General features: G+C 35.4%; 1 protein-coding gene across 1 annotated transcript; it reads left to right on the plus strand.

Moving 5' to 3' along the window:
* The first annotated feature begins 2,096 nt into the window (after positions 1 to 2,096).
* LOC123558858 (uncharacterized) lies at positions 2,097 to 4,538 on the plus strand. Its single transcript, XM_045350705.2, has 2 exons — positions 2,097 to 2,248; positions 3,920 to 4,538. The coding sequence occupies exons 1-2, from the start codon at positions 2,233 to 2,235 to the stop codon at positions 4,282 to 4,284; spliced, it is 381 nt and encodes a 126-aa protein (XP_045206640.1). The 5' UTR covers positions 2,097 to 2,232; the 3' UTR covers positions 4,285 to 4,538.
* Positions 4,539 to 25,092: the final 20,554 nt, after the last annotated feature.

Here is a 25,092-nt window from a genome sequence, read left to right on the forward strand (position 1 = left end):
TCAGACATTAAATTCCAGATCAACTGCCTTCACCATTCGACAGCGAGTGTTCCCTTTAAATCTCTGAACTAGTTAGGTCTAATATAAAACAAAAAAAACCCTCTCTTTTCAGTGATCTCGACTGTGTATGGTATATAGAAGCGGCAAACCGTAATCATGTAGTTAAACTTGAATTTCTGGCGTTCTATACAGAAGACTCAGGGTACTGTGTACAAGATTATCTCACCATATATGATGGTAGGTATAAATATAATTATATTGTGCAACCATTAGTATTCGTGATAAGCCAGTTCGATGGACTTCGAGGATAAACAAATAAAGGTGTCCAATCCACAAAAAGGTAAATTTTCGAGTTTTTTTTCCATTTTTTATCTTATTTATTGATCTATTTATTTATCTATTTTCTTTCATTTTTTTTTTTATTTTGGGTGGGTGGGGGGTGGGGGGGTCATTGAAAGTTGTTTCTGCTGAACAATTAACCATAATAGTATTCATGAATCACTACAGTCATGTTTTTGACTGCAGATGTTAAATCTTGCACTGTATTAACTGGTTGCCTGTCGAAGTATCATTGAACACTATAAATAAACAAATAATAATCATATAACATATTTTTTTCATGTAAATTTTATTGCCTTTACAGTAGACAACACACTTTCAAATACACGTTTTTGTAATACCAAAATTATATTAGCTTACCAGGCATCAAATGAATATGTAATAGAGGTCCCCGTGGAAGATTAGCTTTGCTAAAAGGGTTACCCTATTTTAATAAAGAATTTACATACATGTACTTACTTTACTTACTTACTTACTTACTTACTTACTTATATCTTATAGCACTGTTAAATAGAACTTGCTTATTTGTGGATCAGATACCTTAAGGCAATTTATTCTATTTTTAGATTTAAAATTCATGAATTCGTGCCCATACGTGATAATTATAATGTTATTAATTAAACGTGACTGGAGATTGTTGGATTGGAAGGTAATTAATGATTATTTTATTTACTTAATCATGCTTATTAAAACTTGATCGTCCTTAATTGTTATTGTATTGTGACAGAAAGATATGGATATTCTTTTATGACTACTGAATGTAAAATTCGCTCTGATTTATAGCACAGGAGAGGAAATCGATCTGACTAACCTTAACATTACATTTGAAAACACACCACTGCCAACTCAGCCGACATCAAGTTGCAACTGGACACTCGTCAGCAACAAAGTAAAGGCAATGTCTGGTTCAGTTTTACAGAACACTCTAAAACAAATCAATCAATAGATCACGTTTTTCAAAATTAAGTAAAACTGCAAATAGGTCGTGCTGTCTGACACAAATGTGTGTTCATATAATACATATAAACATACAAACTAGCAACAAGACTCCATTAACACGTACTTAGCCTTTCCCATACGGATTGTACTATAGTCAACATACTTGTTTCCTGTGATATAGTTACATTATTAGTTTAATCAAACTTTACAATATGTATACGCACAAACAAACATCATACTTATACAGGCACTTATAAATCGATGTAACTCATTGCAGACTTGGAGCGGTCTTCTGCGCATGCCCGAAAGTGATTATCAATTGTAGCGCACGGCAAAAATATGCATATTTTTGCATGTCCGCATGCATTTAGTGTACACTATGCATAAAATACTGACTAAAGGTTAGGGTAAGTATCACCATGGTTACAAAATATATAAATTTAAGATATTTTCGTTCAAATTTAGTTAATTCGGTATGTACCGGAGTCTGTAATTTTTACCGGCGCTCCAAGTCTGCATTGAGTCACAGTCCTTATAAATGGGCTGGGTGAAAAGTTACTACAACATTAATTAGGACCCTCCTCCTTGAGCAATTTTATATTTGATGAGTATACGACAGATTCTACCATACCTTAGGTATAATTGCTTCCGGTCACCTTTATTTATATTTTGACAATACAAATCTGAAATACAGAACAATTTTATTCAGCACAAAAACACTTGCTTTGATATTTAGGTTATATCTGTACAGAGTATCTATAAACCCAAAATTACAAACAGCAATAGAATGATAAAAAGCACATATTTTTTTCAGGTGCACCTACATCTGCCAACTTTTTTGAAAGGTCATGCGGCCAAAAAATTCCAGATGATTATGTGAGTTACGATGTTCTTGTCACGGTCAAATTCAAGACAGACTCATCAAAAGAGAACACTGGCTTCAGGGTGAGATACATGGCAGGATACGATTGTAAGTAATACATTATAATGGATGTAAGCTGTAAAGAAATATCAAACCTCCATATATAGTGTAGTGTATCTACACAGAATTACAGCTGTTTAGGATGGCGGCTACAATTGTCAGGCGAAAGCGTGTATTACAAATATTTTGGTGTGGCTACTTTTGCCAAGCAAAAGCAAGCGTGTAGTACAAATATCCTGGTGTGGCTACTATTGCCAAGCAAGAGCGTGTATTACAAATGTCTTGGCGTGGCTACTATTGCCAAGCAAGAGCGTGTATTACAAATGTCTTGGCGTGGCTACTATTGCCAAGCAAGAGCGTGTATTACAAATGTCTTGGCGTGGCTACTATTGCCAAGCAAGAGCGTGTATTACAAATGTCTTGGCGTGGCTACTATTGCCAAGCAAGAGCGTGTATTACAAATGTTTTGGCGTGGCTACTATTGCCAAGCAAGAGCGCTACTATTGCCAAGCAAGAGCGTGTATTACAAATGTCTTGGCGGGACTACTATTTCTAAGCAAGAGCGTGTATTACAAATGTCTTGGCGTGGCTACAATTGCCAAGCAAGAGCGTGTATTACAAATGTCTTGGCGTGGCTACTATTTCCAAGCAAGAGCGTATATTACAAATATCTTGGTGCGGCTACAATTGCCAAGTAAGAGCGTGTATTACAAATGTCTTGGTGGGGCTACTATTTCCAAGCGAGAGCGTATATTACAAATATCTTGGTGTGGCTACAATTGTCAGACACAAGCTTGTATTACAAATGTCAAAGTGGCGGATATAATGTCAGGGCAGGCGAGAGCGTGTATTACAATTGTCATTGTGGGGCTACCATTGTCAGGGCAGGCAAGAGCGTAGATTATAAATGTCTTGGTGGGACTACTATTGCCATAAATGTCTTGGTGGGACTACTATTGCCAAACAAGAGCGTGTATTACAAATGTCTTGGTGTCGCTACTATCATCAGACGAGATCGTGTATTACAAATGTCTTGTTGGGACTGTCATTGTCAGGCGAGAGCCCATAGTGGGGCTACTTGTGTCGGCCAAGAGACTCAGTGTGAATTACAAATGCCTTGGTGGGGCTACTATTGTCAGGCTAGAGCGTGTATTATAAATGTCTTGCTTTGGCTGGCAGTTCATGTCTGTGTTACAAATGTTTTGGCGAGGCTACCAATGCCAGGCGGGAAAACGGAATACTATTTTCTAGTTGGGGTTACCTTTGTCAGGTCAGACGAGAGCGTGAATTACAAATGTCTTAGTAGGGCTACCTTTGTCTGGCGATAGCGTGAATTACAAATGTCTTGGTGGGGCTGTCATTGTGAGGCATGAACGTGATTACATATCTTATTGTTAAGCATTACCGTAGAGAACATAGGTCCTTGAAGCGCTTTTTACCCTGAACATATTTATTAAAATATTATATATCTGCTTTCTGTGGAGAACACTTTATTTAAGAATTTATCTTAACTGCCCACACCAGCAATACCAACGTTCTTTCGAACAAATGCATAAGATTAATGTTAAAAACATAGATGTTGTCAAATATTATGAGACATTTAAGTAAAGAAATAAATAAAATTGTTCATTGCAGAATTTAGAATTATTCTGAGTTCACATAAAATGTTGTTGTGCTTCTAGTGACTTACATGTATAAACAGACTTATGTCAATTTCAGGGTCTTTCTACAACTACTACGATTACTACGCTGACGACTCGGAACCTGACAACAAATTATACATAATCCTCCTAGCAACACTGGGATCAGTGCTGGTTATTGTCATCGCAGTTGTCGTTTCAGTAAAAGTTTACAAGCATATGAAAGCAAAGAAGACCATAAACCCCAGACCGCGTACTCGATCTCACAGACGTCGTTTATCTGTTGCTCAAGTTTATCCAAATGATACACATGGTAACAATGACAACCGATACCATGACAACCACTTAGATTACAATCTTCCTCCTGCATATTCAGAGATACACGCTCGCCCTATGTCACCGCCTCCAAGGTACAGTATGTTCGAGATAAACACACCTCGTTGAATTTCTGAAGATGACGCCATACAGAAGAATCTATGAGCAGACGAAAATCCATTTATTATTAACATTTATAAATATTCAACATTTAGGGCAATATAATGAAATAGACTACAACACGAAGAGAAATTTGCATCAGTAGAGGGCAGTTGTCTGTTCCATTCTTGGTAAATTTAATATATGATTGTAATATGTTTCTTTATTGATATTTGTACTAAATGCTACATGAAAATAAGACGGAATAAAACAATAAACTTGTATAATTCCCGCACATACAAAATACTGACGTCGACTTGGTGACATATCTCCAAACATTTCAATGGACTTTTTATTAAATTAACTGTACGGCGCGATACACGTTTGACCCAGGTCGCTAAGTCCAAGGGCAAATGTATCCGTTTGGTTTTAGACAGACGTCAAATACATCTATTTCATGTCGACATCTTATATTCTTAAAGGCATGAAGTCAGCATCAATTGTAAACTTCATTAATACGCCGTTCAGAACACATGGTCCAAGGTCAAATAGAAAAAGTGGAAACTTCACAGGTCGCTCAACACGACAAATACGAAAATGTTGCAGGCTCGGTTTGATTGAGCCTGTTCATGGACGGTAGTGGAAATGCATGCTACCGTCCACGCCCTCTAGCCCCGGGTTGAGCAGAACTCAACTTTTACACATGCTTAAAGTACAAAAAGCAATTTAGAGACATCCGCAGATGTATTCAAACGGCGGTGAACATAGAACCTTCACTGATACTCGGTTTGTGGCGTGTAATTCCATGAAAAGCGGCGTTTGGTCCTCATATGAAGTAATTGGTTTGCCCCCAAACGAGAAAACAATGGGCAGAACTAAACAAACAGGAATTTAGAAAGGGGATCTGAGGTTATGGAGCCTGCATATCACAGGAACTGTCAAAAGACAAAATTAAAAAGCAGGCACCATATCCATGGGGTGATTATACAATACCCAAGGCTATGAAAGCGGGAGTATTGGAACCACCCAGGCCAAAACGGTTATGCTGAGAACCTAAACAGTACCAATAACACAACATAAAAGTCGTGCTGAACGATCTGGGAAGATCGAAATATAACAAAGTCTTACATTGGAATTAAAGGTCAAAATAGTTATTTCGGCTTATAAGATTTATATAAAGTATACCTCATCAATGTGACTTTCAGAGTGCATTATTCAGGCCTCTAGGTCCAAGTTCAAAGTGACAGCTACAAAACCATTGCAATAAAACGTATATTATACTGTATAGTGATTGAATGTCTTCAACATGTTAAACTAGCTGTAAGAGACTAACAATTATTCATAGAAAGAAACTCAGTTAAATTCTCGGGCATCACCATTTCCGACCGTTATATTATTATTATTATTGTCATCATATCAGATTTATAAAGCACCCTTTTCATGATAAACGCGCTCTACATAGCAAACGCAGCCACACAGGGCGTGGAATTCATCCTCTGCTAGTCTAGTGATAACACGCTTGACTGTCAATCCAAAGGTTCGGGGTTCGGCCCATCTATATTATATATCAACAGAGCGATCTGACCAGAGGGACAGAGTGAGATGAAACCCCCAGAACAGATAGAGAGAAATCCATTTTAAATACAGACTTGTCCGGCTAAGTTAGCCTAGCTCTTTGCGAATAGACAGTATGGATATTAAACGTACACGCGAAGTCGTTTTTCCTGGGAAGAACCAGTACAAGCCTCTAAGTTAGGTGGGAAACACTTATGAGCATCTCAGAAATTTCTAGTGCCTGGACCGGGATTCGAACCCCGAACCTCTGGATTGACAGTCAAACGTGTTACCACTAGACCACCGGGCCATCCATTTTATATATTAACATTGTTAAACGTTTTAATAGAAGAGGCTAAGACCGTATTTTTCTGAGACACAACAGGTTAAGTGTTCAACCCATTTTCCATTTGTCACCAAGTTTTCAATGCCAGGGTAGGTGAGAGACTCTACGAATAACTCTTAAATCATTCTCAGGGGGCGGGAAAGTCCTGAAGTACCGTGTCTTTAATTTTATTTTCCTTGTGATTTTGCTTCTGTAATGCCATTGAATAGAAACGATTATTTTTTCGTGGGCTTTGATATCTTTCAAGGCACCGACCAAAAATGAGCTTTCTTTAAAATTGAAGTTTGGTAATATCTTAAACGTTAGAATAAGATTTTTTGTTTCTAAACTGTCTTAAAAATGCCAAGTCAAAGAAACAATGTCTGTTAACTTCTAGGTTTTATTATTGTATTCACTTTGTTGTTTACATGTGTTCAGTCGATGTTTACGCACATATATTTACACATACCACTATTTCCTTGAGTAGTGACTGCGTTCTTTGATGTGGCTTTTGCTGTTGGATTTATTTTTGTCCTTGTTCTTTTTATGTTACATTATACATTATAGTACTGTATTATTGCCTTATATATTATTGCATAGAGAATGAATGAGAACTTTGGTAAACGTCACTCATGAATACTTTATTCAACTAGAATGTTGCCCAAAAGGCACCAATGTCGAGCCCATAATTTGTTGATACACCTCCTAAATTACTCTAACATTTCAGCTAATTAATACAAGTTTCATTTCAATATCTTGACCTAAACTAAAGATATTTAATTGAAACAATCAATCGCAAAAATTTTTACAAGGTAGAGATAACCACCAAATGTAACCTTAACCTTTGAGGTAGATTGATATATGCATGGCAAAGTTACATCCCGGACAAGCTCTTAAATGACATTTGACCCCTAAGTGTGACCTTGACTGTTTAGATAGTGACCTGGGGTTTGGCCATGACACTCTGTCTCATGGAAGTGCCAAATTTTTTTTTATATTTTTGCCAAATAAAACGTTTGCTTTAAGTTATCAACGTTATGGCCAGGACAAGTTCTAAAATTTTATTTGACCCCTTAGTGTGACCTTGACTTTTGAGATAGGAACCTGGGATTTGCTCATGCCACTCTGTCTCATGGAGGTAAACATTTGTGCCAAATATAAAAAAAAAATTCTCGTGTTAATATTATGGCCCGGACAATATCTGAAATGACCATTGACTCCAAACATGTCAAGGTTATTGTCCGGACTAAAAATTCCGGACGGACGAACGCATGCATATACGCACTAACTAACGCACATACACCGAACAGCCATTTTGACGACTATGTCTTCGCTTTCCGCAAGCGGGGGCTCCACTAAAAACGTGAGAAAAATCTATTGTATAAACGGCATTTATTACATTCATTGAACGCAACATCAGCAACAATTAAAACTATCAAATGGATGCAGCCTTCAAAGATGTGAATTATAATATGTTCATAAATAATCAACGGAAAAGTCATAGTAGGCAAACGGGAGGAAGAACACAGAAAGGCATCAACTTAATCGATTCGTGGCAAAACAACAGTGATGATTGATGATAGCAGCAGCTACAAGTCTGTTTAACGAGGATAACATGATATGTTATAACCAAACTAACATATGGTCATCTTATACCATTATTTACAAATCAGTACTTAATACGTAACATAGATAGTGAAATGAAGGATGACGTAAAATAGATAGTGAAATGAAGGATGACGTAACATAGATAGTGAAATGAAGGATGACATAACATAGATAGTGAAATGAAGGATGGCGTAACATAGATAGTGAAATGAAGGATGACGTAACATAGATAGTGAAATGAAGGATGGCGTAACATAGATAGTGAAATGAAGGATGACGTAACATAGATAGTGAAATGAAGGATGACGTAACATAGATAGTGAAATGAAAGATGACGTATTTTAAGTAAAGTAATGTTCAGTGGGAAATGAGTTTCTATGGAAAGAATTACATTTCTAGGCAACATTCTAGCAACGTCAACGTCAGAATGAATTGTCAAAACAATGTTTCTTTGTGACTAGACAAAAAGAGTAATAAAATAATATGCACAACTGAATAAAAATATTATATAGATTATGAAGATAACAATATGGAAAAAAAGAAGACAAGAATGATAACTTTTTATGGAATTTTCGATGTCTGCGAACTCTTATTATTAAAGTGGACAGTATGGATAACATGAATGCATTTGTATTGTTGAACAGGCGGTGATTTAATAAAATGGATCAAATACCAGCACACAATGCTATAAAAGAAAACTTTTGATTTTGTACAAGTGTTTACCATTACGATTGAATTCGTTGTTGTCCTCGCATAAGAAACAGTGACGTAACGAATATAACGAAAATAAAATAAACAATGTATCATGCGAGGCTGTTGGTTACCAGCAAACAATTCTAATTTGATTAAATTCACCCAGCATTGCCAAATATCCTTGAAAGATTTAAGGTGATTATGTGCGTAACAGTTGACGTTATGTTCAAAAGGCTGTTCTACCATGCGTTGTGCTATATTTATTTTCACAACACCGAGTGATATGGGGTTCAGAAATCGGTACTCTTTCACGAACCCAAAGGTACATGCAGTATTCACAGCAAAAGGTATATACAATGTTGGCAGCCAAAGGCCCATCAAGAATTGACTGTCAAAGACATGCAGTATTGGCAGAAAAAATTCAAATACAAAATGGTATTCATCCTGTAATATGTGATAACATACTATTTTCTTGGCTTGAAAGAGATATAGGTGTGTCTATGTTTATTACATGCAGAAGTTTGTTCGGGTGCATTTGTACACGATAGACAGTCGCTACTATATAAGTATCTAACGATATGTATCTAAGGTTTTAAACATTTTTTGACAGCGACAACGCCCTTAAAGAATTTGATAAAATTAGAAGAAAATCCTGTTTTTCTTTAAACATTGATGGATTTCAAAGGAATTAGCAAAGCCGCAATGAGTTTATGATTGATACTGTTACAGAACAAAACCACATGATATAAAGGCATGTGAAATTCTTGAAGAAGCAGATTATAATATACCCCACTTCATACATTTATATCTAGTTCTCCTTCTTTCCTCCCTTTTACTGGTCTGCTTCTAAGAATAGGTGTGTAGGTGTCTGCTTCTAAGAATAATAATGCGCAGACGATGTAAGGAATAAAGCAGTACGTCCATGCTTTGTAAGATTCTACTGTCAAATAATTTGTTTTGGTCAAATGTAATTGAATAATTTTTGACAGTGTCGATGGTTGATGGTCTTTGATTAGAACTGAGTTTAGAATGGAGCACAATTATTACAAAACAAAACAAACATGGTACCGGAGTACCATGACAACGATATAAACAGTTTCTTCTCCTTCCTTTTCCCGACCTTTAATAGTTCCATATTCTTCTTCTTTGAATAATCATAAATACAATAGGTTGAAAAGGCATATTTAAGTCATAGTACGAATTTTAGTTTTCCACACAGTCAAGTATACCAAATTGTAGAATAATACCTATGGTCAAAACTATATCGGATATAATCTTACAATACCGTTATGCGAAATCGTGAAAATGTGTGACAATATTGACAACTTTATCATTATAGAGATCTATTACTAGTATACTAGTACATGTATTTGATACAGTGAATCAATGGGAAAGAAAGAAAAAATATAAATACAGATATAAGGAATAAAGTGTCGTTATTTAGTTACCATCTTGCTATCATATACATTGGACTATCTGAATACACGCGAGGGCCTTCTGCCTACATCGGCTGTAAACAGTCCAATATACTTCCTATCAAGATGATATCTACATAACCACAATTTATTTCATTGTATATCATATACAGACACAAACTCAAACATGATTATGTCCATAACGGTATCCCCTAAAAGCACTACGCTACGATTAGGTTCACAACGTTATTGCAATTCTTTGTACAATTAGAGCGCATAAGGAAACAGAACTGAAATAACTTGCCAAGTGAAACTCATTTTCCAGTCTGTCAGTCAACGGATTGAAGCTGATATTGCCACCATTTGTAAAACCAAATGAGAGTTAGGCAGTCTTCCCTTCCCTTTTAATGATGCTTAGCATATTCACAACATAATGCTCTTATATTTGAAGCTGCATATTGGTAATTAACTCGGCAAAAATAACATTAAATCTTAAAACACCTTGGCAATAATTTAAAGCCGATGCACAAAGATTTTGTATATATTCATACGGTGCTAAATATACTGATAACCACTGCCAACAGATACGTTTGCAAAATATCGTAATGGAAATATAGACTACGGAAATGTAAAATGTAACATTTCCTTTGTAGTTGAGTATGGCATGTCAAACGTTGCTAAATTATATATTATTATTTTAAGTTTATTATTGTTATTCAATGTCTTGTCATTCATATTCTGAAAGTCATTATTGTTATTCTATATTTCGTTATTCTTATTGTATCTTTGATATTGTTATTCAATGTCGTGTCATTCATATTTTAAGTATTACCATTGTTATTGTATATGTCCTTATTCTTATTGTATGTTCGATATTCTTATGGTAAAAGTCATCATTGTTGTTCAATATCTGACGATTCTATTTACAAAACGTGTCATTCTTATTCTATGTTATGTGATTGTATTTGCGTCGCTGTGCTATTTATATCGCGGGAAATCGCACATACAATAAGAATATCAAGCTTACAAAAACAATAATGAATATGCAACAACAATAACGTCTTTTACAATAAGAATATCGAGCATACAATAAGAATAACGACATATAGAATAACAATGGTAACACTTAGAATATGAATGACACGACATTGAATAACAATATCAAAGATACAATAACAATAACGAAATATAGAATAACAATAATGACTTGTACCATAAGAATATCGAACATACAATAAGAATAACGACACATACAATAACAATGGTAAGACTTAGAATATGAATGACACGACGTTGAATAACAATAACAAAGATACAATAACAATAACGAAACATAGAATAACAATAATGACTTTTACAATAAGAATATCTAACATACCATAATAACGACATATACAATAACAATAGCAAATTTTAGAATACGAATGACACGACATTGAATAACAATAACAAACATACAATAATAATAACATACATATATAATTAAGCAACGTTTGACATGCCATAGTTGAGTTGTCCCACTCAAATATAAATGAAAATCTATACACATTTTCATGATTTTCATTGGTAGTGAAAAATACTATATATAATTATTTTTTCAGACAAATCAGAACATCAGAAATGTGAAAAAAATACATTTTAAGTACATTTTAAGATATGTATCATTATACTGGAACCGGAAATATTATAAGCAGTCCACAGCCTTGCAAATAAAAACACTGATTTACATTAAAGCTTAGACAATGTCATTATTCCTGACGTCAGGAACTTTCCAGTCATAGTCCCCAGAAGAAATACATTTGATTCTTCGTATCTATAACCTACATTTTTGTTTGGTGTATGTCGCTATGTGGAGCAGTTGTTTTCAGGCTGCACTTATTTTCGATCTACATTAGAGAACATACTAAGATACAGCAGGAACAATAATGCTTCAATTTCCAGCGAGACGTGCCTTGGATCCATTCTTTCTGTTTATTCGAAGCTTATTCCCGCTAATTTCTTTGACAACCATAACAAAGCACTTTGATAACGGCCATAGACTACTTGAACGAACTTTGCTTTGTCAAATTTTTATTTGACAATGTTCTTTGATGGGACCCTTTGATAGTGACTACATGAGGTTATAACTCCTGTCATTCTCTTTTACTGACAAACCACAAAACAACTATGATAGTGACAACAGACAGCTTTGAACAGTTTCCTTTTTACCGGATCTGGACACTTTGATAGTGGCAACATAATTTGATTTCTAGAATAACTGTAAGCAAACTTGTTGATGTACATGTATTCAGGTTTAGTGCACCCTAGCATTCTTTGATATTTGGGACGTTTAACAACCAGTGAAGTTTTGAGACAAGAGGTCAAAGACGTTAAATGATCTACCCTAGATAGGCGATTCAAACACTCACCCCTCTGCCACGTGATTTGTAAATATAGCTTGGCAATTTAGTTGTGCTTGGGTGGCTATCCAGCTCTATGAATATCATTCGCATATTTTCATACAGAGGTTTAAATTTCACATAATCCTTATAATCCTAAAATGACCTACTTATCTTTAAGTGGGTAGATGTATTTACTATCGTTCTCGGTTTGACCGGTTCTTCTTAGTTCGTTAGTTTTCCTTATAAGGAAAGTAGGATAAAGTTACGTAGATGACTTCTACTTATTGAAGACACAGAAAAGGCGGGAATAGGTTATTCGAGGTTCAACGGGCGAACGGTTTTGTTCTACTATTTTTTCTCCCACCCGCCCATAGTTTTGAATTATTTATCCTTATTGTTTAGTTTCGCATTTGTTTAAAGAGACTGAGATTTCGTAAATACCAATGCAGTGACAATGTAGTGACAATAAAGTACATACATTTTTTACTTTCCATACAATCTGACTAAAGTACTTGATCTTCTAAACGAAGATCTGTGATGTGACCCATTCACATTCGTCTTCTGTGTATTTTGGATTTTCGATATTGCTATTTCTATTTTCGCAAATCTAACCAATCAGACGACTTGTTTCAACAAGCATTTGGCTGAACCATCAAATTAGCGTCGAATGTCAAAGGGTGAGAAAAATGTGCAGTCAGTCAGGGGCTCGAACCCGAGACCTCTCGCTTACAGGGCGAGTGCCCTATCGACTGAGCTAACCGGCTGTCTGATACCTTACGTGACCAACTCTATACCTTGACATATGATTTCTCTCAAAACACAAAGGCGTAGTCGCGATGTTTGTTCGTTTGTTTTGGGTTCACCGCCGTTTTTCAACAGTATTTCAGTCATGTTACGGCGGGCAGTTAACCTAATCTGTGTTCCTGGATTCTGTACCAGTACAAACCTGTTCTCCGCAAGTAATGTCAACTTCCCCACATTCATCAGAGGTAGGGGACTAATGATTTCAGACGCAATGTTGTTTATCAAACAGGCACGGAGAACATACGCCCCGCCCGAGGATCGAACTCACGACCCCGCGATCCATAGACCAACGCTCTACCTACTACGCTAAGCGGGCGGGCGTGGTCGCCATAAGAATTGTTAATATGAAAAACCCAGGCTAAATATAGATTTATTAAACTTCAACTTTCGCTTACAAAATGTAAGTAGGCTCTGATTGGCTACCGTAAGGGTCGCCAGAACGAGGCTATCAACAGCACGTCTTAGAGATCCTATGTGCGTAGCGTTAATTGGAGCTCTACTTTAGTCAGATTGACTTTCCATATTATTTGATAAATTCACGCGATATGTCTACTTTATTTCACATATGGATTACCTGGCACTATTAATCCATTGTTTGCTTCATAGTTTGCCTAATATGAGAGCTCAGAATTTGTTCAGTGAAAGTATTTATAGCATCTTATAATTTGCACAAATATCACATACATCATGCTTTAACTCTGATTTGAAAACTGTTCGTGACGCCGCTGTTTTCTTCTGGCCCACTTTTTTAACAAACTGGCTGATGTTGCCTGAACATGAGTCATACATGGCTGTTGAAGGTCTAAGGATGTACATGGACATACATCGCCCTTGTAGCATGTGCCTGAAATATACATGGTTATCGTATTATGTACACGGACCAAACGTGGCTTTTGTAACATGAACAAAGACCGTACATGACTATTGTAGCAACATGTACAATGGCCATAAATGGCTTAACATGTAATAATGTTTGCGAACTACATTTGCTGAAAAAGATGGCTAAAGCCGTTAATACAGCATAAATTTAATGGGCCTTTTGCTGTCAACACAGTATTAAAGTGGCCTTTCCTCTCAATACTAAATGCACCTCCCGCAGACAATACTACATGTACCATTGTACGGCATTGTCGTGGGTCGGGCTCAAAGCGCAACGGACGACATACAACATGGTCCTAACAGAATTCCGTATATTTGAGTACGTAGAAGAGTACCAATTTCTGAACCCATATCACTCCGTTCGTTTAAAATAAATAAAGCAGTTCGCAAAGTAGAACAGCCACATGAACATAACATAAACTGCTATGCACGTGATCGGCTTAAATCTTTCAAGTTTATTTCGCAATATTGGTTGAATTTGATTAAAATATGACAAATAGAATTGTTTGCTTGTAACCAGCAGCCCCGGGTGATAATGTTTTAAATTTCCGTTATACTTTATCTTATGCGGAGACAACCACGAATTTGAACCACACATCCCATTGCATCTCATATTTATTACATGAAAGGTTTGTTCGGGTGTATTTGTTCATGGCAGTTGTCAACAGTATATCTGTATCTAAGTAAAGGTTTTTTAACAATATTTGACGCCAAGAACGGGCAAAAAGAATTTGATAAAATTAGAAGGAATAGAAATTTATCCTGTACTCCTTCAGGTTTTTTACTGGAGTTTATGATTGATGATGGTACAAAACAAAGCAACAAGGTATAAAGGCATGCGAAAGGGATAAAAGTTTGAAGTTATTTTGTTAAAATGTTTCACATCTAAAAAGGAAAACAATTATCAAGGAAAAGAAAATTGCAGATATTCTTTGTTAGAAAGAACATCTAAAGTATATTTCAATTTTGTACTAATTTGTTCAATATCGTCCAGAAAACAAACACAATTCATATATCGGACATACTCTTCCTTCAGTCGGGTCGTTATTTTGATATTTTACAATGCCGGTATGTGAAAGGACTTCGGACACTATCATATGCTTCTAGCCTACATTTTGAATGCAAAATTCTCCATAAGTATTTAAACAATACCCAAATTGTTTCGAGTCAATGATAAACCAATGTGTTAGTTAACTTATTACAGCAGAAACTGTTTTTTATCTGTTCCTATCAAGATGTTTTTCTTATTTTATCTTAGCCAGGATATATTTTCTTGAAAAAATAAAATGTTTAATTTCCGTAAAAATATAATGTCATCACTTTACGGAAGTTTTAAATATATGAATTCCAGTCGAAAAAAGTGACAAAATCTGTTTATTTAAGGAAAAAATAACATTTTAAAATTAAAATCCTAAAAATAAATAAAAAGCGAGCGATATTTTTGCAAACAACCTGTACTTGATTTATCTATACACTGTTCGTAATGTAAAGTTATTGATGCATTACATGTATGAATAGATATACATGTATAAGTGACCGGTCAGTTTTATTACAATGGTTCAGGTAGTTATTTAAGTACATGTACATGTCTGTATAGCTGTGTTATAAGTGATGGCAGGTATTTGTGTGCTGTATAACATTAATACTACGAAAAGGCAGTCATCTTATCAAGCCGTAGGGTGGGTTCTTGCTTGGAATAAGTACCAGTGGCACAGATAATATTTGAGCCGCGCCATGAGAAAACCAACATAGTGCAATTGCGACCAGCATGTATCCAGACCAGCCTGTGCATCTGTGCAGTCTAGTCACGGAGCTGTGCTGTCAGCTAACGGTTTCTCTAATTCCAATAGGCTTTGAAACCGAACAGCATGGATCCTGACCAGAGTGCGCAGATTCGCAGGCTGGTCTGGATCCATGCTGGTCGCAAAACACTATGTTGGTTTTCTCATGGCACGGCTCATTTGGCTTAAACATTTAATAAAAATGTATCCGAAATGACAGTTCTTTGTGGGGATTGCCTAAGGAAGCTGTATTGGAAAAAGTTAAATCGGGATAAGTCTGACAACAGCCCATTTAAAGATAATGTTGTCTAATCAGGGCAGAAGTTGTGAGCAAAACACATTCGAAATGTATCATTTGTAGGGCTAAAGTAGAAGCAGGTCGATGCATAAAAATTCCACCTGAAACTCGGCTGGACCTTTCAGTTCGTTTTCGCGTCTGGCCGTATTTGTATATGTCATCTGCATGGAACGCGACTTGACACATCACTTTCGTGGCATCACACTGAATGTGAAACCGTCACTGTCATGACCTGCCAAGAGGCTACTGTTCTGGACCTATGCATCACAGGCATATCAATAACAAGCGTTATTTCTGTTTGATGGACTATAGTCAGGATCAGATTATCTGCTGTGCACATATTGACTCTTTTTTGTGGCGTTTAGTCCGTCGCAAAGAACAATACTCAATTCAGTTTTCACAGAAGGAAGAACATGAAGTAATGAATCTGTGTGACATTTAGTTCGTGTCTAAAAGAAATAAATATAAACGCACAGAAGAAGATGAAAAAAATTAAGAAATGAAAAATATATAAAAATACAAAACATAATAAAAACAAAATGGAAAACAAGTAACATCCTCATCGCTAATGGCTGGCATGCGCGTCGCGAGGAGGGCATGCAGAAGATTAGCTGGTGTGTTGCTAGTATTTTACAGCACACATTTGCCAATCTACTGCAACAAACAACCAGGATAAGCCAATGAAAATTTAACCCAACGAATAATATTCACAGTAGTTGCTTCTCTCACTACTATGCATGTATAAAATGCCTATGTGTACCCTTTCAAACATTTGCATAGTATTTGAGTTACAAACAGATGTAAAAATATGTGACAATCTAAGTATTAAACATGAATGTAAAAAGTATTGGTTACTTTACATTTAGGAACACCCTGTAGTTATATTTTTTGTTTAAAAGTACTGTTCCACCCCTTGCATCAACACAATAGTCACGGAAAATGTGTATAATTAATATCTACATGTGCTGGCCAGATATGGTTTTGATGCACGGGTGGGAACAATGTTGTATAAAACAAAATAGCTTTTATATGTATAATAACAGGGTACGTAATTCTATTTAGAGAAAAACTCACCGTTTTATGAAACAAATATTGAAAATGTGACTTTAAGAAATAATCTCAAATATGTATTTTGATGGTGTATGTAATTAAATACTTATTTCTTAGTGGTTTATTTTTCACTCTTGGAGTAGGCAAATTCATATAGAAAGTGTCCGAAGTCCTTGCAGAACTGGGATCACCTAAATCTTTATGACTACATTTAATTACATAACTCGACAATGCAATAGGGAGTGTATAGATTTTATTCTTACTGTAATTTAGGGTAATTAAAGGTCCAATACTAAGGAAAGTGAACATTTTAATTTCTTTTAAAAAGCACAGAAACTATTTCATTTTATTGGAAAATGAAAGTTGGTATGTAGAAATTCGAAATAAATCGCAGTATATGTACAATTATTTTTCTATGAAGTATGAAGAAAGTTAAAAAGACCTTGGGGGTCATTCTGTCGATTCATTGAAATTTCAACATAATACACATACATTTCTTTGAGTTCCAAAGACCTTCTGTAAATTTTGACCTGCCAATCTTCATTATTTAGTGTCTTGCAGAAGTCTATGCACTGGCTATGAAAAAAATTGCCAACTCACTTTCTTTAGTAATGGACCTTTAAGTATGTGTGATTCAATTATACACTGTACATTTTTAATAGTTCGCCAAATGTAAATTCAAAATATTTGAATCAATCTAACTTTAATAATTTTGAAGAACACATTTTAGAATACGCTTTAAGTAAGAGAATAACAAAATTTATACCTCTGATATGAACGCAAAAACATAACGAATTCTTCCAGCATGATTAGTATCTAAAAGTTGAATTTCAGTAAATCTATGGAATACATGCAGTTACAAACCTTTTATGTTTCAATGTTTTCTGTTTATGACAAGTCATTAATCCATGAGCCCTTATATTATTCAGTTACGATAGTATTGTTTTGTACTGTTATTATTGATACTGACTTATTTTCGAACCGTTTGGTTTAAAATTGTATTTCAGAAAGTTAGGCATACATGGTATACAACAATAAATGCATGAAATTAATGGATCGGAAAACAAGTCATTTAAAACTTATATAAATTCCTCTCCATATAGGAATTAACTACAAATTATCAAATACCACATTGTCAGGAATCATGGCTAGTGATACGGTGGAGTCGCCCTTAATAAAACCAGATTGAAAGGTTGTGAGGGGGTTGTTGTTGACAAGAAAGTTGTAAAGGTATTTATGGACACAGCGCTCCATGAGCTTGCCAAGACAGCTGAGAAGGGATAAGAGATATTGGACGGTAGTTAGATGGTTTTGATGGATCTGACTTTTTGAATAACGGTGTAACATTTGCAAGTTTCCAAGAATTTGGAAAGTAAGACTCCATCAATAGTTTGTTAAAGAATTTGGAGAGTGGTTCGGATAGGGCTGTTGCGCCTTCGCGGATAATTTTTGGACTGACAAGGTCTTGGCCACTGGCTTTTGATGGATCTATAAGAATAAGAGCATCTTTAACATCCTGTGGAGTGACAGTAATATTAGATAAGGATTAATTGGTTAACATTTGGGTATGTGGTAAGGGACGATTTTGGTCGTCAATGATGGACTGTGAGCAGAAATACAAGTTAAGAAGTTCTACTTTTCCCTGGTCTGTTGACGCTTCCATGTTGCCTTCATATAAGGTTGGGATAGGTTTGGATGTTTGTTTGTGTTTAAATTGTTTTGCTGTTTTGAACCATAATTTGACTGAAATATTTGATGAGTTAACCTCTTCAATTAATTTATTTTGATAATCTAGTTTTGCTTTGTGTATCTGATTTGTGATCTCGTTATGTACTTGCCTAAATGTATCCCATGATTCAACTGTGTTAGACTTTTTTTTCCATTTTATGTATCTTATTGCGTGAGTTTACGTAATTTAGTGTTTAGCCATGGGATGTCATTTGGTCGGATAGTTACTACTTTATTTGGTATGGTTTCTCATGCAGCTGATATGATACTCTCGGTAATGTCTTGAGTAGCTTATTCGAGGTCGTTGCTGTCCATCAGGGTCTCCCAATTAGTTGCTCGGAGTTTGGCTCTGTAGTCACCATAGTTACCTCTGTCGTACAGCTAAATCTTGCGCTTAAATGAAATAATTTTAGAACAGCAACGACTGGACAGTTAAAACGAGTGAGGTTTGGAATGAAAGGGTCAGCAACAAAACTAGAAATGACTTGGTTCGTGTTCTTCACAAACATAAGGTCAATTAGAGAATTAGAGTGTTCAGTGAAATGGGTCTACTAGGGAGTGTTATAAGTTGTTCTGCATTGTACGAAGTCATTAGGTTTGTTATTTTATTTGAAGTGGTATTAAGAACATTAATGTTAAAGTCTCTTGTAGCAAGTAAGTTATCACACGACTGGTTGAAAGCTTGATCTATGCTTTGTTCTAAGAGAAGCCAATGGTTATTGTTTGAGTCAGGTGGTCGATAAATACCTCCCAATATAAGTTTTCGTTTATTAACAATAAGGTCCAACCAAAGCGCCTCAAGACCAGTAATAGCAAGATCTACTCTTTCTGAAGCAATGATACCTTCTCGGACATAAATGGCGACACCACCACCAATACGGTTCATTCTATCACATCGAAAGGGTGGTTGAAAGTTTGGCAAGAGTAAGTCATCAGATACAACAGAACTATTTAGCCAAGTCTCACAGAACCGTGTTTATAACTCACATGCCATTATCATATTGATAAATCTTACTAAATGTCTTGGACACGAGGACAAAAATCGAATATGAGTAGTCAAGTTCAAAGAATGCATTCTCCCATATTAGCAACCGTACAACAGTGCCTGTATGGTGTAATGATTGATATCTAAATAAAAAGTAACTATAGTCAAAAAGTATAATAAATAGACAACAGACAACAAGGACGATACAAAGGAACATAATGCTGCACCGACTTATTACCGTTAGTTGCGGAAATCTCTAATAATTAGCTTGAATCCGTTTATCCCTACATGTCCTAAAGGCACAGGTCAGTGTAAATAAAAGCTTTACCAACTAGTTGAATCTCTTACACACGTAATGATAAATGAAGACACAAAATTTAAACACACAAAATGCTCCTGTAAATACGTATGAAAAACAAAACCGCATGAATCAAACGTGCATGTACTCAATGCCTTGGCAGAAGGTGCAACAACATGAGAAATATCATTATAGAAAATGTCCTTGCACCTAAACTACATAGAATGTTTGTTTCGTAAGGAGTGTTATGTTATGTTAGCTTGATATGAGAAGCAAATAAAACTGTTTCCTACAAGTTTGAATCTACAATGCAGCTTTCCCTATGTCAAACGATTCGCTCTGCCTTTCTCTTATTGCTTTTGTGTGACAATTGATTACAAAAGTGGTGCATTACTGCAAACAAGTGTCTGCACTTTGTATTTTGTCATTTAGATTTCAAGTGATTTCATATTCAAGAACGCACATCTATTTTGGAAAAAGCGGACGTATAACGTCATGGTGCGTACGTCCGTGCGTCTGTCTGTCTACAGTATTTCATGTCCGGACTATAACTCAATATCCGTTCAAGGTATTGACTTTACAACTGGCATATAGTTACATGGCGATGAGAAGATATGCATAGCGCATACGCCAGGTAGGTCAAAGGTAAAGGTCACAGATGATGCTCAAATGTCATATTTCGTGTCCAAAGCATAACAGTAACTATCCAAGGCAACTCCTTAAATAGCAATGGGAACTCTTGTAATTAGGATACGACGATGTTTATTGATGATAAAGGCCCATAATGCCTTTGTTCATAATGTAGCTGTCACAGTTTTCTTTATCAATGTAAAATATATTTAATTTAATTTCTTGGTAAATCCTATTTTCTTGTGCATTTTTAAAAGTGTAGTTTTTCTTACCATGTAATTATCCACAACATTTAATTAGACAGCTATTTCATCTGTCTTTACCATAAAAATTAAAGCCTTAAGGAAATTTAAATGACTTTGGCATGCGATTCGAACACTCATACGTTCAGCAGCGTGACTTGTATAGCTGGATTTGCAATTTAATTGTGGTTGGATGGTTTTGATCTATGCGTATCCTTCGTATTTAAGTATCACATAAGCCTTATAATCCTAAAATAACCAACGTATCTTTCAATAAGTAGAGGGAGGTATATCATTTTACTGGATAGATCAGATTTTGGATGCACAAAAGGTATTTTTTTATCTTGCAAGTAGAAGTAGATTCATAAAACACACGACGTGTTCTTCCCATTAAAAACATTGTTTTATGAAAATTGCGAGCTAACGGCGTTTTTAGACTTTATTTTAACGTGAGTTGTTTATTTTTTATCAAACATGAATTCTGCCTTAAAAGATGCAGCATAAAATGCCCTTGGTGAGAGCGTTTGTTGTGGTTTCTACAGAAAAAGAAGATAATGACTTGCGTTTTAGCATATGGTAATGAATGTACCTTATAATGCCTACAAGAACTGCAAAAAATAAGTTATAATGGAAATCATATATTTCATTGCTCTAGTGAACAACAGTATTAACTATATGTTTTAATTATGACATGTTTTGCACATTCACGAAGGAAATAGAAGTAAAATGACAGCTGCAGTGTTTCTACTCATCTCATCTTTAAAGCAGCATGCCTCCAGATTTGGCTAAAAAATAATCTTTCTTTCAAATTGAAGTTTGGTCATATTATGAGCATTAGAATATGAATTTTTGTTTCTAACACATTTTAAAAGTTCCAAATCAAGAAAAAAAGATGACCGCGTCGGAAATCGAACCCCGGACCGCCGCGGCAATAAAAGACATTTTCCCGTCGTCGTAACCAATAGCGCTATAGCTGAGTTAGTGAATAATGACTTCAAAATATAGATATTAATAATATAATCGAGACAGTTTACCTGGAGTAAAATGTGACAAACGTTTTTTCAATTTTCATCGTAAAAAGTAGTAAAAACTGCAAATTATCAAGTGTTTCCGTAACAGAAAGTTTGTTATTAATTAAGTTTTAAAGCCTTCTTAAGAAATATAGCATTTATTTCAAGATATTTAAAAAAAAATATTTATTTTTTTGTCGAACGATCTGGAGGCATGCTGCTTTAAACATGTTCACTCAAATAACAGTTCTGCCTCTCACCTCTTTCGGGTAGCACGTTGGCTGTTGGTTGAGACAAATTTATAAAAATAAATATTCACGTCGCTGGACCATTTCCAGCTTTTGTATGTTGTGACCGTACAAATCAGTAATATTCTAACTGAGGTCTGTCTGTTGTTTTGAAAGATATTAATTTGACCTTTACAAGTGACGTTTTAACTAAATGTAAGGTGCATGCGTATTCAGGCTAAGGTCATAACTGATGTCGTCTCTCAGTTATTTTTTGTCTTAAACTATGGCTATTATTTCACCATACAGCTTGTATGGAAGTTCAGTTGGTTTGCTGTTACGGGTAATTTAGATCTCTAAATAAAGGCATTTTCCAGGGTCTATTTATTGCGGTTTAAGTCAGAGTCAGGACAGGATTACTTTGTGGTCTGAGATACCAGTTTTGACAAGATCGTTGCCAGCTATTGTTGGACTGGGTTATGGAATAAATCCAAAACCTTGTTGTTTCGGATGGGATGGGGTTTGGGAAGATTATCGTTTGTGTCCGACTGTGATCATCAAGAATTTCAAGTATTTTTTCATGTATTTGAGAGAAATGTTTATGGGAACACGATCAGATCAAAGATTAACTTAGAGCTGCCAAAGTCACCAACTATCCATTCGGTGCCATCATTGAGTGTGGACAGTCACATATATTATTCAGTCTTATGGATATTTACGATATCATTTTCATTTTGGCTATAGTAGGCAGCAACATAGAGTGGATTATTTATGTTTACATTGATTCTAACCCATAAGATTTCACAGGATGTGCTTTGGTGTTTTAATCTTACGACAAAAACGACAACATTATTGACGATGGACATGCAGTTGATGTGTTATACTTTGAAGCTAAACATTGCATAGTTGGGGTGGGGTTGGGGGGGGATATGATAAGATTTGATTTCTGAGGAACCTGGTAGGACCTGACTCTGTTACGGTAGGGTTATAATGTGACAGGATTGAATAAATATTTTGGTGACTGGCAGGTAAATTGTGTGTATAGCCGGGATAGTGCCGTGTCCAGAATCTTAAGCCTATCTAAGTGTTTTCTCCAACACATTAGTCAAATTCAAAACATTTGTCAATATCAAGAACATCAAGTCCACAGCTTCCACATGTATACTTGGACCCGGGTTAAGTTCAATATCTACTGACAATAATAGTACTGACAAGTAAGCTAGCGACAGTAAACATTATGTTGTCCTTTGGAAATTATACACATATTATTCAACCTCAGGCGCACAGAACATAACTGTACAGATTTCTGTTGTCCAACAAGGTTTTGGTCTTGTTTAGGTTTGAGTTTTAGCATCAAGCTATTATACTTATAATATGTTGCTAAACATTTTCGAATTGTTTCTACAGACAATAAGATGAACTTGTATAATGATGTTCATTATGAACTAGAGGATTTGCTGAACTTCTTATTAAAATAGAACATGTTATAGTGGTATGGGCAGCCTCGTCCAGTGTAAAAACTTCATGTCGGAATCCCTGAAAAATATTTACGCCAATTTAAATTGAATATTTTAACCATTTCTACGAATAAAGTGGCTGCTACGCTGCTTTCCCAATAGTACTTTTAATTGTGTTATGAAACTTTACTGTTCAAGCCATTTTTTTTGACAAGCCTAACTGGTCAAGCCACTTACCGTTAAAACCTTATCGGTCAAGCCTTTAACTGGTCAAGCCGCACCGGTTAAGCCTTACTATTCAAACATTACCGGTCAAGCCTAACTGTTCAGGCCTTACCAGTCAAGTCCCTTACTGTTCAAGCATAACTTTTTCGAGCCTTTTGTTTTCGTTGGCTTTTATTTTCATATTTTTTGTTTGTTTTTAAAAATAATATTCCACCAATTTAGATTTTTAGAGAAATTTATTTTCCACATGCATAAAACGTGTTATTTTCTTACACAGTGTAGGGATGGTACCTAAGGCTACGTATTCAACGACAACAACAACAAATCAAGGGCAAAACTGAAGCGCATATCGCTTATCTCACACTAGCAATATTACCGTACAGTAAACACGGGAACTTTTGACAGCGGCATAGACTTCGGTGGATTAGCTAGAGAAAGATGTGACCATGAGATAGAATATACATTTTTATATCGCTCTGTTTTTAACTCATACATTTTGAGGCCTTGATTATTCTTGGCAAACGAATTTGTAAAATGTTGAGAGATTCGATGTCGTAAAATTCATATAGCCTATTTATATTTTTTCTCACGAATAATGTTTTCTTTTCTATTATCATATCATACTTGTAAATTATCGGTAGTGATAAATAAAAAAAATGTCTTTGAATTAGTTCGTTTGAAAATGAAAGCTAATGCTCAACTGTTTTGTTTTAAAGATTATCTGTAGGTCTTGAAGTAAACTATATTTTGGGGAAACACATCCGAATCTATGCATACTTTGTACAGATAACTAAATAGTCTTAGAAGAGTTATCTGTCACTGGCTTCACTTTTCCAAGTAGGACCAAATGTTTCGGATTAAATATTGCCTTTCAGTATGAAAAATGAAGTATGAAAGTTAAACCATTATATAATTGAGGTACACCGATATTAAATTTTCATCAGAAAGTAATATCAGATGCAATTTGAATTTTTAAGGAACCATCGCTTCACAGTTCTGTATATTTGAGATGCATGTCCGTAATCTAAACATTATAACCATTAATACACAAGCGTGAAGCGTTCATAGATCAAGTCTAATCAGAGAAATTCTATTAAAATAGGCCAAAGTAATCTAACAAGCGGATTAGGAAAAGTTTGATCGGTCAGGATATCCTTTCCCTTCTTATGCCACACAAGGCCGGTGAATAAATGGGACCGTAATCCCGATAATCGCCGAAGATATTTTTAGCCCACCATCATCAGATGG

The sequence above is a fragment of the Mercenaria mercenaria genome, chromosome 5 (genome assembly GCF_021730395.1).
Source record: "Mercenaria mercenaria strain notata chromosome 5, MADL_Memer_1, whole genome shotgun sequence".
Lineage (NCBI taxonomy): Eukaryota > Metazoa > Mollusca > Bivalvia > Venerida > Veneridae > Mercenaria > Mercenaria mercenaria.